The sequence below is a fragment of the Gasterosteus aculeatus genome, chromosome 4, assembly GCF_964276395.1.
Source record: "Gasterosteus aculeatus chromosome 4, fGasAcu3.hap1.1, whole genome shotgun sequence".
NCBI lineage: Eukaryota > Metazoa > Chordata > Actinopteri > Perciformes > Gasterosteidae > Gasterosteus > Gasterosteus aculeatus.
This window is the reverse complement of record NC_135691.1, coordinates 9563971-9581118: the sequence shown is the minus strand read 5'-3', so window position 1 is coordinate 9581118 and position 17148 is coordinate 9563971. Positions and strand designations below refer to the sequence as shown.

Genomic DNA, 17148 nt, shown 5'->3' with positions numbered 1-17148 from the left:
GGAGATGGAGCTGAAAGGGGAGAGAAGTGTTCAGAGGATGCAGAGACGTAATCCTATAACGTCCTCCCGGCCGATATTTAGTTCGCGTCACGTTTAGCTACTGGACTGAAGCATGCAAAGTAAAGGTGGGGGAAATAATGCGATAACGGCAAAGTTAAGAGAAGGAGAAATGAAGAAATAGATGTAAACAGACACCCGGGGAAGACAGAGGCAAGCAATGAAACAATAAAAATGCAAATAAAAGGCACAGAAAAACAGAGAGGTGGAGAAAAGGGAGTGAGCTGGAGGAAAGTCCCCATTTCGAGGGTTTTTGCCATCAAACCGGGACTGAGATCAATTTTCTGAAGGTCCACACTTCAAGAAGGTATAGAGGAAGGTGAGGGGAAGACAAAAGGAAGAAAGGGAAAGAGGTGGGAGGAAATTAAAGCGGTTGAGCGGAGTTGAAGAGGGAGGAGGATTGTTTTCTGAGGCGCCGCCGCTGTTTTGGCTATTAAGGATGAAGAAAATTACTGTGTGGGGGAATTTGCATGAGCATGCTTCTCTATTACCGCCCCCATTGTTCATGATTAATGAGATTAGGGTTGCATTTGCACACACATTCAAGGATGTAACGGTAACTAATTGCTTGTCTCTTCCCAAATTAGAAGTTGCTCTGTTTGATGTTTGTTTCAATGCGGATTTGCACAAACTGATGAAGCTCTCGGTTTTCTCCGCCTGGTAGGAGAGCGTATACGTGGAAGAGAACTAGAGGGGAGGGGAAAAGAAACAAGAGCAGTTGCAATAAAGCTTCCAATCGAATTGAAAAGGGGGGCTAAGAATAGAGAGAAAGGTGCATTAATATAATGTACTTGGGTGAGAAAAGGCAAAGATGAAAAGAGAATATGAATTGTATGAGTTTAAATAGAGAGCTTAAGTTGTACAAAGGGAGAAAAAAAAGGCCTGAAATGGTGAAAGTAATCTAAAAAGGAGGAAAGGAGACGAGATGGAGTGAAACAAAGAGAGAGAAAGAGGTAGAAAGAGGGAGCGGGGGGGGTAAAGAAAAATGAGCCAGACAAAAACAGAGGAGATTGCTTTGAACGCTGCAGATCTGTCAGAATTAAATCACAGCTGTAAGCTCTGATAATGGTTTTCCTCTAAATATAACAGGCACTGAGATGGGCTGATACGGCCCCAACAACAGACTCAGAGATGGCGAGAACAAAGGAGACATCACAACACCACGCGCCGCGAGAAGCGACACAAAGCGACAAATCTGTACGCGTACAAAATCATACAAAAGTCAGAAGGGATCAGCAGTGGCTAATGTTCTTCTGAAGCCGTTCCTCGTGTCATAACGCGTGTTACGTATACGCACACGCGGCCCACGTAATGAGCAGCAACAGCACTACTGTGCTTCAACTCGGCAACCACACACCAAAACAAGACCTTCCAGCATCAAGACCCATCTGCCCCGACGCAGCGGCAGAGAGTCAAACCCTCTTTTAGAGCTCGTCTCATGGGTGAGAGCAGCACACGTTGCCTGGAGGGCCAGAAGTCCACTGCAGACCTCCGTCCCGCTTTAGGCTCGGGGTGCTCGGGGTGTCAGTGGCCATGATGGAGTGACATGGTCTCCTCTGGGGGAAGGGGGCGGGGGGGGGGGGGGGGGGGGGGTGAAAGCCTTAAACACACCATTGCTTCCCTCCCTGCCTCCCTTTGAGAGAAGCTGCTGATAACAACTGTCTGGCTCACTCACACACTCGTGCAAAAAAGATATCAGCCTGCAGCCCTGATACTCCCTCAGCCACATGTGCAAAGGACACACACACACACGCATGCATAGATACAGAAGGCTCCAGAAGTGCCTTTAAACGTCACAACAGAATATCCTGGCAGGAAGCTTGAGCCCAGCTGTCACCGACGTCCCACGGGGAAGTCATGCATACACACGTCCTTTTAAGTAGACTCCCTCGTTGGCCTACATGGGAAGAGTCAAGGCCGGGCTGTGGCATCGGTGACATCATGGGAAACGTTAGCTGGCGTAGACCAGAGCGCTCGGGTACCGAGGCGACATATGTGTTACGTTACTGATGGAGGCCGGTGTGGTGGGATTCCTGGGGATTCGGGGGCTCTAAATCTGGAGTCCAACCTAACAGGTGTGGAAGAGGCTGGTTCAAACCTCAGTATAGATAGATGTTTGCTATGGTTTACTTTGACCATTTAAAAAAACACAATGAAAAGTGGATAACATTGTATGAATTGTATATAGTAAAGAGTGGAGGAGGCCAGGGCAGCGTGGGGATCAGGTGGGGGAAGAGACACACCTGGAGCTGATCTGCTCATCGGGGAGATGAACAAAGGTCAGGTAGAGAAAGGGAAGCAGGGTCGTTTCTCCCATCAACATCTCAAGGGTTAAAGAAAGTATAGAGACTGTGCCTCTGACTGCAGCTTTTATGTGTCGGAGCCTTACTGTTACCTTTATATGTTCAATAATATTACTATTCTGGAGTTTGTATCGATACTCTTATCTTCACTAAACCTGCAGTTGATCTACAATAGTTTCGGTTTTTTGTTACAGTCCATACTTGTGGACAGTGCATTCTCACCTGGTGGACGGCAGCATAAATATTATAAGCAATATGTACTTCAAGAGTATCGATAATACAGAAAACTGGGTATTATCGGTTTACATTTTCTGTAATGGATCAATGGGGATCTGCACATTTTTCTAATTTATTTAGTGTTTCAAATCTAAAATGTAAAGGGACGTTTTTAGATGGCTTTTCATCTGTAGTGTGAGACGTTGTGTTGGTTGCTCACACGAGGTTTACTGGAAGCAACGGACACAAGACGAGGAACGCTCCGTTTGCTCACCGATACTCCTCCATACAAACACACTCCCTCCTCCACCTGGAGCTCTTTCTGCTGAGCATGAGCGATGACCTCAGATGATGAAGCTCCTCTTATTTTTAGGCTGCTGATGCTTCTTTCTTCTTTTACCTCAGTTTTTGGTGTTGTGACTAATTAGACACTAAGATGTTTGAGTCTTTGCATGCACACAAGCGTCATACAGCCCACTAGATCGCTCGTCAAAGCACCTGTCAGGTGCACTAATGAACGTCTCCCCTCTTTGTCCATCGATGGGTAAGAGTTTCAAAATAAAACACGTCTACACAGAGTTTAATCAGACACATTTATTGTCACCGTCATAGGAAAGTATTTCCAGCTTTGTGACGGAGCTTTCTCACAAAACCAAATGGTTTAATAAATATTTTCTCTTTATAACATTCGGAATCTTCCAGATGTGTGTTTTGGACAGCGATGTATTTTCCATAATATAAAATCTCAACTCTGAATTGATTTTAACGAGCATTTGTAAACCCAGACTGTTGAGACGCTGGAATGACGGTCAGTGTCGTATAAACATTTATTCTCTGTACAGTCGCAAAGGAATCAATACTTCTACTACTGATAGAAAAATACCTTTGCTGCACTTTGATCACTGCACACCCGTACATAAAGTAAGTAGCAAAAGAACATCGTGTGTATATTGTGAGCATTGTGTAAAACAATACAAACGTGCAAACATAACACCTACTAGGTGTGAAAATCAAAGTGTCACTCATACAAAAAGATGTTTCGTTTGTGGCATATTTATATAATATTCTCTACAAAAAATATCAGGGTTAATTTCTTTTCTTGATTTCATCTCCTGCTATCAGCTGTAATCAGATACAACAACGACTGTGTGCAAAATTCAGAACGTAAATAACTTCTTTGTTTGGAGTGATCCCGTAAACGTGTGAGGAGACGCTGACACACACACAAAGACACACAAGTCTTTGGAGTGAATCTCTTTCTCTTCTCATATTTGGCTTCATGTGTAAAATCAAGTAAGATCGGGGTCGTTACTGCACATAAAAAAAAGAAAAAAGAAAAGAACAAAGGCTTTTGATACAGTACGTGTCCCTTTAGCCAGCTGTTCACGTCATAGAGTCAAGAGAGGCAGCAGCATCGATCTCCCACGAAGCGATACGACACCTGGTCCCTCCGTGTTTCACACAGTGTTCAAATGCGCAGCAGACGTCCCTCCAGCGCGCTCTGTCTTGGTGGAAAGACGGCAAAAAAAATGTAAACATTTTCTCAGTTTGGATTTGTTTGATTTGATCTTTCTCACTCGGCACTAGTGACGAACCGGCCATTCAAGAGAACTGAGAGACAGGAAGTTCGACAGTCAATCAGCTGCCTTCACGCGCAGGTTGACCCTGAGGGCCGAGGCAACAGTCTGACATGAGTATGACATCTTCAGTGAGTTGCTGTGGTTTTGAGGTCGGCCACAGTTCAATAAAGGTACTCGTAGGCTGGAAAAGTGAGACGACGCGAGACTTTTCTGATTGGTTGACCTGAGCCCCGCGGGTATCCGAGCAGCGTGACGGTGTCTCCCTCGCTGCCGGCTGAGGTGGAGGTCAGGACGGCCCCTCAGAGAGCTGCAGGCTATAGATGGCTGTGAAGTGAAGGGCGGACACACAGGATGAAGGGACAGAGGAGACAGGGAGAAAAGTGTCCTTCAGCCATCTTTCAAATATTCTAGAATATATGAATCAGATTTCTACTTAAAATGTGATTTGTGTCATCAATACCCAAAAGCAGCAACACAGATTCCTTAAAACAGACAGACACGCATGTACCTTTCAAACTCGAAGGTTTCCACTGAGCGGCTGCAGCCATCCAGTTGCGCTCGCTGCAGTCAGTCAGACGCAGAGACTCAGACTGTTCTTGACCGAAGTCACGTGCGTGGTGTGGACAAAGTCCGAGCTGAGTCCGTTGGATCCCAGCGTCTGGACGCTGACGTGAACCGGGCCGCGCAGGTTGACGTTCTCCAGAACACACTGAGGAAACCGAAATGCAACATGAACCGCTGTGGTTCACTTTGGTTTTACGGGCGATGAGAGCTTTTGAAGAGCCTGATACCTTGGTGCACGCTGAGCTCATGACAGATTTGTGGAAGTCTCCATCCACAAACACCTGAGAGGTGAAAGGAGGTAATAAGTACGAGAAGAAACAACCGATGGAGTCCATGGATCGGTTGCTGCCTACCCGATATCCGTACACAAACGTGCCGTTACTGCAGCCCAGCTCGTCGAGAGGCGGCCTTTCCCAACCGATCATCAGGCTGCCCTGGCCCACTGTTTTGATAACCTCAACAGATTGAACCTCAGCTGGAGCTTCTGGAGGAAGAGAAATGGAGCACAGTGCTTTAGCGATCTGTAACAATTCAATGCATGTAACGCTGTAAATGTGAGGTAAATGCTCAATAATCTATTGGTCTCTTTGTTAATTGGGAGGCATATTTTACTGTAAAATCCCACCAGAATAGAGAGACATAAAGTCACTCCCTTTAAACTGAACCTACAAGTGAATGCAAGCACTTAAGTAGAGATGTATCATCATGCACTGCAGTGAGCAATAAATCCAAATCAAATTTGTTCTGGAATTAGATAAGACATTATTTCAATTACAGAAACTGTTCCATATCCGGACTGGATGTAATCACATTGCAGCAACACACAAGCACAACTAATGCAATCATAAGTTGTAAGTTGAAGCTCTAACACGAAAAGTTTTATGGTCAATTTAATGAAACAAATCTGAAGGATGTGTGCGTTTGGCCTTTTTGTAACATCATATAAGTGGAGTACCTGGTGTGGGTCTTCCCAGAGCAGCAGTGGATTTTCTGCCAGGCTTGCTGGACCTCTCGGGAGAGCAACGAGCAGGGCGAGCGCAGGATGCAGCCAATACGAGTCCATGGCGGGCGGGCGTAGCACCATCCGTTATAGAAGGCGTGAGGAAAGGATTCGCCTGAGGGGCAGTCGGCGAGCTCGGGGCAGTTGTGTCTGAGGCTGTGGTTTTCGGACACGTCAAGACATCGGAGTCAACGGTGGCGGTCCTCGGAGTTAAAGGAGTAGAACACGTGCGTCTCGGGTCGGATTCAGCCGGGATAGCAGGCGTTTTCTTTGCCGGTTCTGGTGATTTTATATCCGTGCCACGGCTCGGGATGGACTTGTCTTTCGTGGAAAAAGGAAGGTCAGAGGAGCCAGATACAGCAGACGATGTGGTTTTAAAGGGACAGCAGGCAAACATGTTGGGACTTGATGTAATGTTGGCGGATCGGGAGGCGACTGCGTCAAAGAGCGTCGTTGACCTATTTGTGTGCTTAGCTGGGCTCAGAGCAGCGCTGAGCGGGAGGGAGTCGGGAGGCGGCACGTTGGAACAGAAGCTCTGCTTCGTGGTCTCAGAGGCAGAGTGAAGGTCTGCCGAAGATGGAAACGAGAGACTTTTCCCGGGCTGCCGTCCCCTTCCTCTGCTCTCTGGAGACTTGGAATTAAGAGAAAGGCATTTATTACACATGTGAAAACGTTACACGAAAATCAAACTTGTAGGTTTCCACATGAATTTATTTTTTGCGCACGGGTTAAATACGTAAAGAACGTACATGAACATGAACAAAGAATAGAAATAGAAATACGTGGCGTGTCTAATGAGACTCATACCCAGTAGGAGCAATGCTTTTTATCCAAACTTAAACCTCAACCTGCATCTTTGTAGCGTACCTGATAGCTGCTCATCAGAGTCTGCTGCAGTTGCTCATACATGTTCATGATCTTCTCGGGACTACTCAGCCTCCTGCTGGGACTGTAGCGTGCGCCGGAGGAGGGAGGAGTCGGACTCACTGGGGATCCAGTGGAACCGGTCGGGTCCAGGGAGGACGTCTCTTCTGTATCCGAGTGATGCGGTCCAGATTCCTTTGGTTGCCGGTCTCCCCCATCTGCTTCAGTGGAGACTAAAGATCTGGGTTTTTCACTTCGGACTCCGGATTCAGCTTTGAATCCGTTTTTGCGTTGCTGCTGCACATGTGCGGATGCAGTAGAGCACGTCTGATCAGTCGTCGATCCACCGGCGTAGTCTTCGAATTTGGAAACAAATCCCCCCGTCAACCCACCGGCGTAATCCTGGGTTTTCAGGCGGCTGCTTGGCGTGAACGCCGCGGTGTAGTTTTGCAGAGTGGCGTCTCTGAGCAGCCGCTCGACCTGATGGGCGAGCGCGGAGTCCACGCAGTCGTGTCTGCGCATTGCCCTCATCATCTGAACCAGCAAGCTGTTCCTCTCCTGACACTTCTCCACCAGGCAAGACAGCTTGGCCTGTCATTGGACCAAACAGCCGTCGGTCAAACTCAGACGCTCAGAGCGGCACAATGGAGAAGCTGTAATATTACAATAGGGGTGAATTTTTGCTCACCTTTAACGGAGCTACTTCCACATCACTCTGGCTCTTCTTCTTCAGTGCGTCATACTGCAGTTTGTGAAAAAAAGAGACTACAGTTTATAAATCATAGTTAAAAAAGCATCCGCTGTCAACATGGAACGAACTGCTTCAACAGAAGGGAGCAGAGCCTCCTTCCCCGAGTGGTTACCCACCTTGGCCCTGATGTCCTTATAACGGGTCCTGAGTGAGACGAGAACATCGCTCGCATCATCCTTACTGTCATGGCTTCTTTTTAGGGCAATGTACTCAGAGTTCAGCTCCTCTAGGGCCACCGTCTGAGGGGTTTTACACACACAAAGGAATATGTATCTATTAGCTCACCTTTAAAGTAGTCTATATGCTGAAGTATAAAACGTGTTGGGTCTCTCTGGGCTACAGTGGATGAGTTGTTGGAGGAAATGTAGGATTTCTTCCTTTGCAGATTCAAGAAACGAATGACAGCAGTTTTACATCCACTTGAGAGACACATGGTGTCACATAAGAAACGGAAAAGATACCTTGGCTTTGAGCTCCGCTGTGAGGACGTTGTATTGCTCCTTTTCTTGGGCCTTTAGAGCCAGAGCAGCAGTCTTCTCAGTGATCAGGACGCCCACCTTCCTCTGCAGCTCCTCCACCTGACACAAACATAAACAGTGGGTTTATCTGGGTTTGCAGCTGGAGTTGCAGTCAGCAAAAAAGAAGAATGACAATAAGATTTATGTGTTGGTTTTAAGCGCACGTTTCTCTGTGTTTTTTGCTTATTGTGCTTTTATCGTAGTGTCTGTTTGGGTAAATACCTGGGTGGTGAGGCTGTCATTTTCCTCCCTGGTTTCTTCCATTTGATGAGCTTTGTCCTTCCACCTCACCAGCTCCTCCTTTGCCGCGGCGGCCTTTCTCTCCGCCTCCTCCCTCGCTGCTTCTGAGCGACGCAACTCACAGCCAAGAAACTCGGTCTGAAAACAGTTAGTGAGTTTACTGTCCTGTAAATATAAAACAGAGCTGAACAGAACAAAAGGGGTTCTGTTCTTACGTGACTCCTGCATCTCAAAATCAGAAATTTAAACTTTGCATGAAAAACTAAATTCAAAGCCAATAGGATGCTGTGAGGGGTTTACTATAATAAAAAGTTTGATCTAAAATCAAGTTCTCTATCAAATAAAGCAAGCAAGTGGACCTTGAGTTAGACTTTCTTGTTAATATCATTTAGTTTGATCACCCAATATTATCTGCTAGCACAACAAACGTAACCGAAGAAATGACAAGCTGTGTAAACTCACATCTACACGGCTCTTGTCCAGATCGTCCCGTGACCTCTTTAGTTTTTCTCCCAAAGCTTCAATCTCCCTCCTTAGATCGCTTTGCTCCTCCTTTCCATTAAAAACACGCTGCATAAGAACACATCGATCCAACGTAACGACACGCAATCCTGCTTAAGGATCCCAACAGACGCCGACATGATGCACAAAGGCATGAATCGACCCGCTCTGAATACCTGTGCAGAACTTTGCCCGTGAGCCGGACGTCTCCGTGTGGCTCCTGTTCCAACAACACTCGCGCACTTCTCCGCGGCCACGGCACAGTTTGGATTCAGTGGCCTGCGATCGATCCCCTCCGCCTGCGTTCGGCCGGGCGGAGCCGGCGAGAGGACGTTTCTCTCCTCTCTAAGGCCCTGAAGTAAAAGCTCTATCTGTTTTTCTTCCTGTTTCAAACAGCTGATTGAATGTTCAACACTTTCTTTTTCTTCTCTCCGCTCCTTCAGACACTTGAGGGAATTGGTGAGCTCATCTCTTTCGCCTCTCAGATGCAGCACCGACTGGCTTAGCTGGTCGCTCTCTGTGTGTAAACTGCGTAGCGACTGCATGATTTGATCTCTCTCTTCTTTGCCACTAGAAAGAGATTCTAACAGTTTCTCTTTTTCTCTCTCGAGACCCGATAAAGACTCTTTCTCCTCTTTCAGGCCCCTCATAAACCTTATTAACTGGTCTCTCTCGTCCCTCAGGCCACAGACGGTCCTGGTGAGCTGCTCTCTCTCTTGTTTGACACCAGCCAGAGATTGAGAGACGCTGTCTTTCTCCTCCTTCAGTCCCCAAACTGTGCGTGTTAGCTGCTGTTTGTCTTCCGTTTGTGTTTGGACGGACAGAGCTACTTCTCTCTGCTGCTCTCTGAGAGCATTTATGCAACCTGACAGTTCCTCTTCGTCCGCTTTGAGTCTCTGGACCGACCTGGTGAGCTGCTTTTCTCGATCAGTCAACGAACTAACGCGCAAACTGATTAGCAGGCTGTTCTGCAGAGGACCGTAGTGATTATCTCGTGGAGAACTGGGTGCTGAAGCAGCGGTCGAGTCATATAGTTGTTGAGCTGACGTCCCCTGTGGCTCTTCCCCATTAAGCACACATTCCACCAAACTGTCCACACAATCTTCCAGGTTCTGCTCTTGAAAACTTCCCGACAGTGCAGCCGTCGGCTCACTTTGTAGTTGAGATCCACGCGGAGTGTTGGCAACCTGTGATTCCTCCGGACGCTGTTCACTCTCCTCTAACCTTTGCTGCAGCTCCATGATGGTGTTGAGATCATCCTCGGTTTTCTTGGTGAGTTCTGTAATCAGACACTCTTGTTCCTGGCTCTCCCGCTCCAGCCTAACTCGGTTTCCCTCGAGTTTGAAGATGCGCTCCATCAGCTGCGTTTGCGCCCTCTTGACCTCCTCTTCTCTGAGCTCAATGTGAGCGACCAGCTCCTGAATCCGCTCCGCCAAGAGCCGGTTCTCCTGATTCAGGGCCCAGACCAGATCCCCCTGGGCGAGGGGGAGATCAGCGGCATCTTCAGCTCCATTACCGGCGGACAGTGCGCAGATCTGAGGATACACAGAGGTAGAATTTGTGATATACTGGAAAAACTGTCACTGGAAGTTCGTTAACACAGCTATATAAAAAGATTGGGACTATTGGAACCTTTGCGACATACCTTTTCTCTTGAAGACCTCTGCTGCATCTCTGACTCTCGTACCTCTTTGCTGACTTGTAACCTGTCGACCTCAAAGCTGACACGTTGTTCTTGATGCGCTTCAAGCTCCTTCTCCAGCCCCAAGCTCCTGTAGGCTTCCCTCAGGGCATCCGATTCCTCACTGGGGCTTTTCTCCAGGTTCAGAACCCCTTTACAGCACCATGTCCCCATTCTGAACTCCTCTAGTGTCTCTGTAGTCAAAGAGAGTGACCGGACACGGGGGCAAAAGACTTTAGGGGGAGTAGATTCTGATGGGGCAGATGGGGAACGATCCTCTGCGTTGTTCTGTAGACTCTCTGCTTCCTCCTGGTGGTGAAGTGGTGAAACTGCGGATGAATGCGGCCGGCCTGCTCCCTCATCCAACGGTAGATGTGCCTACACAGAGGTTTCAGTTGTGGGACGTGAGGTGAGGATCACTAATGCAAAAATGGGAATGTCACTCACACACACACACACACACACAAACACAATAAAAAGCTATCAAAATTCCTACTATAGTGATATATTGTTACTTAAATATATTTACAAAAGCGGAGATGGTAACATAACATCCACAACTCTGTTGTGAGGATAAAGGATTCCTGCTGAATCGATCACAGTTAACATTCTAAAAGTTTTTTTTGTCAACTATAGATGTTACACCAATGTTTACCACTGTGCATTCCAGTTTAATTGAATTAGATTAGTATCATAGTGAAGAAGTAGGCTGGCTCTTACTAGCAACAAGAGAGAGCTCCACATAACTACTGTTCATTCACCTAAAGCTGCCTCAGTACATCACATCTCTCCTCAGATACGTGAGCACAGTTCATCAGATGAGGATCAGGACTCTTGAAGCCCTACAAGTAAATACTCAACTTCCCCTACAAAACTTCCAATTTTGGAATTTTTATATATATATATATTGTGTTTTTTCTATTGTACCAAACTTAAATCTTGATCTCAATGAGTCTACCAGATTAAATGAAGGCTAGACGAATAATAATTACCTCTCCAAAGCTCCCGACCGAGGAGTGTCCCGTGGTGGTGGCATAAGAGAGAGTGTTTGACCCAGGACCCAACCACGTCGACTCTGGCTGGAGTCTGTGGTTCTCCTCTTTCAGCTCTTCAACCTCCCCCATCAAGGACTGCTCGGACAGCTTCAGCCGCTGCACCTCTGCTCTCATGTCCTCCACCTTGCAGTCCAGGAAGTGGCTGTTCTCCTGGACCTCCTGGAGCTGCTCCATCAGCCCCCTCCGCTCCGTCATCCCACCTTCCTCTCTCTCCAGCAGCACCTTGAGATCCTGCTGCAGGCTCAGGATGAAGCCTTGCAGCCTGGCTTCGTTTGACTGTGCTTCTTTGACCCGTTCTCCTTGTGTCTCTTGGTCACCTCCTAGCCCTCCGCCCCTCTTATATCCCACACTTGGCTGCCATTGCCTTTTCCTCTCCTCCTTCCTCTCCTCCTCCCCTTCCCCCTGTCCTCTCGTGGGAGGCAGCCGCTCTGGTTCTTCCCAGCGTGTTACAGTCTCGGCAGTAATTCTGACTGCCCCGATCGATGCGGTGTCGGTGACGGCTCTCACGGTCACGTCCAGCAGCTGCTTTTCTAGAGTGTAGATCCGGTTCTGCAGGCTCTGCTCTCGGTCCCGGGCCAGGCTCAGCTTGTGCTGGAGTTGGGTTTTGAAGTTCTCAAAGTACAGCGATTGCCGACTCATCTCCTCCTCTTTGGCCTTCAGCTGCCTCTGACAGCGCTGCAGTCGGTCCCTCCAAACCTGCTCCCCCCGCTCCTTGTCGTGGGTCTAGAAGGTTGGAGAGAAGAAAATATATATATATATATTTATACGGAGCGGCTAACGGGATAATCAGCAAAACCACCTCCTGAGTTGTCCTTCCTGCATATTACAGAAAGCTCACTGCATACTATGCGTCAGGGGTGTCAAACCCATCTTACGTTTGGGCCCCTAAGTGGGCCGGACCAGTAAAACCAGAGGCAATGGCGATTGTCTGGTCATGCGCTCACACACACAGCGGCTCACCCGCACAGTGCGACCCCTGGTGGACTGATTAGGGACAGGAGCTATTTTTAATAGACAACACATCGGTGGGCCAGCTGTGATTAAATACCATCCTGCACGGCCAAAGATGACTCCCTTGAGTTTGACATATCTGCTCCGCGTAGTAGATCCAATGAAGGGACGTTTTAGTCCAGAATTATTGTAGCTGATAACTTTACTCTCATAACTAAAGTCGACCGAACAGATCTCACACATCTGTTTAACAGGGTGCATCCACGCCTGTCGATGTACTCAAAGGCCCTGAGCACTCACCATGGTCCGGACCTCCTCCCTGAGCGTGTGTAGTCTTTGGTCCAGTCTCTGGGAGTGCTGCATGACGGGGAGGTGAGAGGCAGAGGTCCAGCCGACGGAGCTCTAGCAGCAGGCTCCCCTTTGACCTCAATAACTCTGATCCGACCACACAAGACAGAGAATCTCAAATCTCCTCTACCTCCCAATGTGAGAAAAAAACAGATAAAACATGCAAAACAAAATTGCTTGATGTTGGCCGCAGCGTGCTGGCGTGTGCAGTGCGGTGGTGTGTGTGTGTGTGTGTGTGTGTGTGTGATATGTGATATCGCCCCGAGCGAAGAGCGAGTAGCAGGTAGGTGTGTGACACTTGATCCCCTTCTCACCTGTTCATCGGGTCGCATCAAAACTGTCGGCTCGAACCTGCGCTCCGCTCCAGGTCACTTCCCATTGAGCCCGTTGCCGTGGTAACAGAGCTGCACGCCGTGTCCGATGAGGTCATCTGATCCTCCGTCGGTAGGCCTGCGCGTGAGAGACAGAGAGAGAGAGAGATGGTGTCAGACGTAAAAAGGAGAAGCGTTGGCGATATCTCCGTGATGCTCTTTTGACGCGTCAGTGGTTGTCAAAAACGTACACGGACAAAAATAGACACACAAGCACAAAGTACAGTCATCTATTATTAACCGCGTCAACAGCGTGGTAGCAAGCTTGAGCAGAGGTATCGCTCAGGTTACCCTGCCTCTTAATCATGGGGTCTCCTCCAGCACCTCCTAGCAAGTCCTCCAACCCCAAAACCTTAAAGGACGGCCGCAAACGTTTCCTCGCATGCCCCTACGTGCACTGAGACAGCTTCCCACATCCAAACTGCCAGTCATAAGATATGGGTATTCGTACTTGATGAGTAAGCTAGCAAGCAGGGTTGACGTCGTACGTTATAACCAAAGTACAGGCCAGAATAACAAAGTCAATGGATCACAAAGTCAAATTTGTAAAATACAGATGTTTTTGTATGCTAAAAATGATACAACTCACACAACCTTAAATTAGCATTAGTAGTAATTAATTAACAAAGGAGTAAATTCTCATGAAAAGGTCAAACAAAAACCTGTTCTTTGCGCTCCTCTGATGGCAGTTACATCCTCCCAATGCAGCGAGTAGCTTCCAGTAAGCACAGCGTCAGCTCTGTGAACTTTGTGGCGCTGCGCTGTGGTTTCCTTAGAAATCAGAATCCTCCATATCCAGTAGAGACTCAGCTTGGACCCCCCCCCCCCCCCCATTCAGCACTGTGCTTTCACTCTCCTCCTCCTCCTCCTCCTCCTTCCATCTCTCCTTCTCTATTGTCCAGCAGAAGATCAGTTGAGGCGGTGTCTCTTGTCTCTTTAATAAATCCTCTGATTCAGAGTTTTCTCTCAGTAGATCCGTGTGTTTGTTTGCTTCTCACAGAGAGAGTTCTTATGTTCCACATCCCAGAACCACGATACTAAATTATATTCATAAATAATTCTCACTTATATCTGGTTACTTATTACAGTTTCAAATATGTTTGCATTCCAGGTAAGGGTCAAAAAGTGCACATTGTTCAAAAAGGCCATGGGTTTTTTTTGTGAGCTGTCTACAGATGCATAAAAAACAAGTAGGTTTTGTCTCGTCCTCGCCTGCTTCCGGAGCACCTACGAGGAAATATACAGCTTTTAATTATTTCCTCATTGTTATTGTTACAAGCAACAATACATATGTTGATATGACAGAGGGAAAAAAAGGTGCTACCTGATGTGGGTCGCTGGACACTTTCTTTAAGGCCAAAGAATGAATGCTAAAGAGAAAAACAAAAAGAGGAACAAAAACTGGAAGGAACACAAAGGGGTTTAATTAATAGGTGAAAAGGGGAAAGATAAAGACACATCGTCAGTACAGAAGATGTAAACTTCTTCTCATTCTCTCTTCACGTCACATTTCACACAGACTCAAAAGCCACAAGAGAAAGTCTTTAAGGTAGAAACAAATAACGGAAATGTGTACCTTTTCCTCTATTTCCTTTACTTGTCTCTTTTGCAAGTCAAGCCTGTCCTCCAGCTCTCTAATTCTCTGGAAGGCAAAGACGGACGTGGTTAGGGTGCACAAAACCTGCATACAAACTAAACTTTGTACAATCCAACAAAAGAAACGGTTGCCACACAGTTAATGAGGCCGTGATCCAACTATTCCTTTATATGCTCCAAATACTCGGCCTTCTTCCCATCATGCCTTCTGTCTCCATGGTAGCTGCATTGGGTAAGACTGGCTGCCATGGCAACCGGAGAGCAGATTTAACAGTGGAGTGAGTCCATGGTGGAGACCTAAAGCAGTACTTAACTAGCCTGCGTATATGTACGTGTGACCAGGGATAAAAAAGGAAGATCAAATATAATTGGAAAACACACCTTGGAATTTTATATTAAAACCAGGATTTTAGTTAAATATGTGCTGAAAATCTGCTCAAAATGTGTGGAGCCGGTGCCAAATGCTTCACCCAAACACAGCTTTACCAATATAGGTAATAAAAGGGGAAGAGGAAACTATTTCGCTGGACTTTTGGATCATTTCATAAACTGTAACAGCAGTTTCTAGAAACGTGTTTAATACGTAAATACGCTTCATGAGTAGCTGATTAGAAATGTGTGAAAAGTAAGTTGCAGCACAATAGATTTAAATAGAATTTAAGGTGCAGTGGTTGTTGATGTACTTGATGAATCACGTAGACTGAACAATGGGTGTAAAGCTAATATGAGGGCTGCCGGGTGGAGGGAATAGTTGGGGGGGGGGGGGCTACTTAAATCATAATGATACACACAGTCACTCTTCTACATATACACTTACAGACAGGGTCACAGGTTGCACACACGGGGATACTGCATCTTTCTCATAGCAACAGAGGTCGGGTGGGGTCAGACGTTTCAGACAGGTACCAGGGGGGGGGTCGGATTGGGGGACTCAGTAAGCTGACTTCATTGGTTCTAAGCCTTACCTGCTGGGCCTGCTGTAGGAGCTCCATGCGCTCCTGTAAGATCTGACTGTCAAATTGCCGGCTCTGCCGGAGAATCTGACGCCGCAGCTTTTCCACGGCGAGCCGGAGCTCCTCCCTCTGCCTGTCTGTCAGCGACTCGGCCACCGCCCGGCATGCCGGCTGCTCCTGCTGCAGAGCGCTATACAGCGTGGCCTCCAGCTCCTCGATCCTCTGCACAGCCAGCCAAATGTGCACACACACACACACACACACACACGTGCACATGCACATGCAAAAACACACACATGCACACAGACGTATGTACACACACACACACACACACAGACAGACACACACACACACACACACACACACACACACACACACACACCCCACTGTGACCATGGCAGATGTAAGGGACTTTCATATTGAGGGTTATTTAGGCTGGACCTTCATGGGGCAACTTCATTATAACAACTCTGTGTTTTTATTCTTTCTCCTGCAATTGAATTCCATTCGCGTGAGAGTTTCAGCAAAGTTACCAAGTAAGACAACAAGCCAGTGGTTCACTTTGTTCACAGAGACATTGGGAAATGGAAACATTAAGACAAAACTTAATAAAAACTACAATGGTTAGAGTTATTTAGCGAGTGACCGAGCTGTTAACTTTTGTTTTAAAGGTGGGGCCGATTTAAGGCGTGAGGGGGAGAATGTTTTAACATTGTTCATGCAAATACAAAATGTAACTTCCAAATGTCATTACACTGATTCTGTCTAGAATATGTATTAAACTGCACCAGAGGTCTACTTAAATCATGGATGCATCACAGGATATTCACGACAGCATTTCCTCTTCACATTGTGTGCAATGTTAGAGCCAGATCAACAATTGGCCCCCTCCAATAACAAAAGAGCCTGAGACAAATTAATAAGAACGCTAACATTGTTTGAATTTAGACTTGAGTGGTAAAAGATGCAGTATCCCGACACAATTTTACCTTTATGACGAACATTGGAGTCATGAGGTTAAACGGGGGTTTCGAATGTTCATGTAATGCTGGAATGACAATGTTGCACCTGTGCGTTCCTGAATCACTTCATCACAAGGCTTTATTCCTTGCGTACAACCTTGGTTATCAACGTCGTTTATATGAATGAGTGCATTGTGTCTATCTGAGAGGCTTTGGCCAACCTTGGTATAAAGGGACAGACACTGCTCCGTACCATATAGGACTGATCCAAGGCCTGCTTCCTGTAGTCCAACTCTTCCTCCAGGAATCCCTTCTGCTTGCTAAAAAGCTCCTGCAACAAGATGTGATCACATATATATAACACAGGACGTGGCATCGGTGGAGAACGGTACACGCTGCAGCATCAGCAACACCGTGAGTGGTACATCTTACATCTGGATGGGTGACGTTTGCATCTCGAAGTCAAGACGGACAAAAACGGACAAAGCGTGTGTTCTAGTGGTTCTGATAGATTATGCACCTTGTCATTTTCCAGGTCGATCATCTTCTGTGTGAGGGCGGCCTCCGTGCAGTCGATCTGCTTCAACCACTGTACGGGGAGGGAGGACGAGTGCTTACGGTGCTCTCAGAAGCTAAG

The 17148-nt window shown here is 47.1% G+C and overlaps 2 protein-coding genes across 5 annotated transcripts in view; both read right to left on the bottom strand.

The window, feature by feature from the left end:
- Nucleotides 1–3155: 3155 nt before the first annotated feature.
- LOC120817419 (uncharacterized) lies at nucleotides 3156–13791 on the bottom strand. Of its 2 annotated transcripts, XM_078101186.1 has the most exons (17): nucleotides 13663–13791; nucleotides 12944–13079; nucleotides 12582–12755; nucleotides 11268–12053; nucleotides 10240–10653; nucleotides 8771–10129; nucleotides 8556–8645; nucleotides 8076–8231; nucleotides 7797–7913; nucleotides 7452–7574; nucleotides 7273–7326; nucleotides 6588–7175; nucleotides 5676–6351; nucleotides 5074–5204; nucleotides 4948–5001; nucleotides 4665–4865; nucleotides 3156–4480 (listed from the first exon to the last, which is right to left on the bottom strand). In XM_078101186.1, the coding sequence occupies exons 3-16, from the start codon at nucleotides 12642–12644 to the stop codon at nucleotides 4728–4730; spliced, it is 4749 nt and encodes a 1582-aa protein (XP_077957312.1). In that variant the 5' UTR covers nucleotides 12645–12755; nucleotides 12944–13079; nucleotides 13663–13791; the 3' UTR covers nucleotides 3156–4480; nucleotides 4665–4727. The 2 variants fall into 2 exon arrangements, with proteins under 2 accessions (XP_077957312.1, XP_077957311.1); XM_078101185.1 differs by lacking the exon at nucleotides 13663–13791 and having other exon boundaries at nucleotides 4665–5001; nucleotides 12582–12716; nucleotides 12944–13082.
- jakmip1 (janus kinase and microtubule interacting protein 1) overlaps nucleotides 13663–17148 on the bottom strand; it is a 17721-nt gene continuing 14235 nt past the window's right edge. For 2 of the 3 annotated variants that reach the window (XM_078101191.1, XM_078101192.1), the window contains exons 18-23: nucleotides 17032–17100; nucleotides 16765–16842; nucleotides 15562–15771; nucleotides 14577–14642; nucleotides 14325–14401; nucleotides 13663–14227 (exon numbers count right to left, since the gene is read on the bottom strand). In XM_078101191.1, the coding sequence (XP_077957317.1) occupies nucleotides 14351–14401; nucleotides 14577–14642; nucleotides 15562–15771; nucleotides 16765–16842; nucleotides 17032–17100 (474 nt within the window). In that variant the 3' untranslated portion in view covers nucleotides 13663–14227; nucleotides 14325–14350. The remainder of the gene's footprint in view (nucleotides 14228–14324; nucleotides 14402–14576; nucleotides 14643–15561; nucleotides 15772–16764; nucleotides 16843–17031; nucleotides 17101–17148) is intronic. The other variant, XM_078101193.1, reaches the window with a different exon arrangement.

What these genes read in the sequence shown, in the direction of transcription:
- LOC120817419 (XM_078101185.1), bottom strand. Translation starts at nt 12,644, where the DNA reads ATGCAGCACTCCCAGAGACTGGACCAAAGACTACACACGCTCAGGGAG. An exon ending in GGGAGGAGGTCCGGACCATG is followed by an intron (nt 12,054 to 12,581) that starts GTGAGTGCTCAG and finishes CCAACCTTCTAG; the next exon opens with ACCCACGACAAGGAGCGGGG. An exon ending in ACGGGCAAAGTTCTGCACAG is followed by an intron (nt 8,646 to 8,770) that starts GTATTCAGAGCG and finishes TTTAATGGAAAG; the next exon opens with GAGGAGCAAAGCGATCTAAG.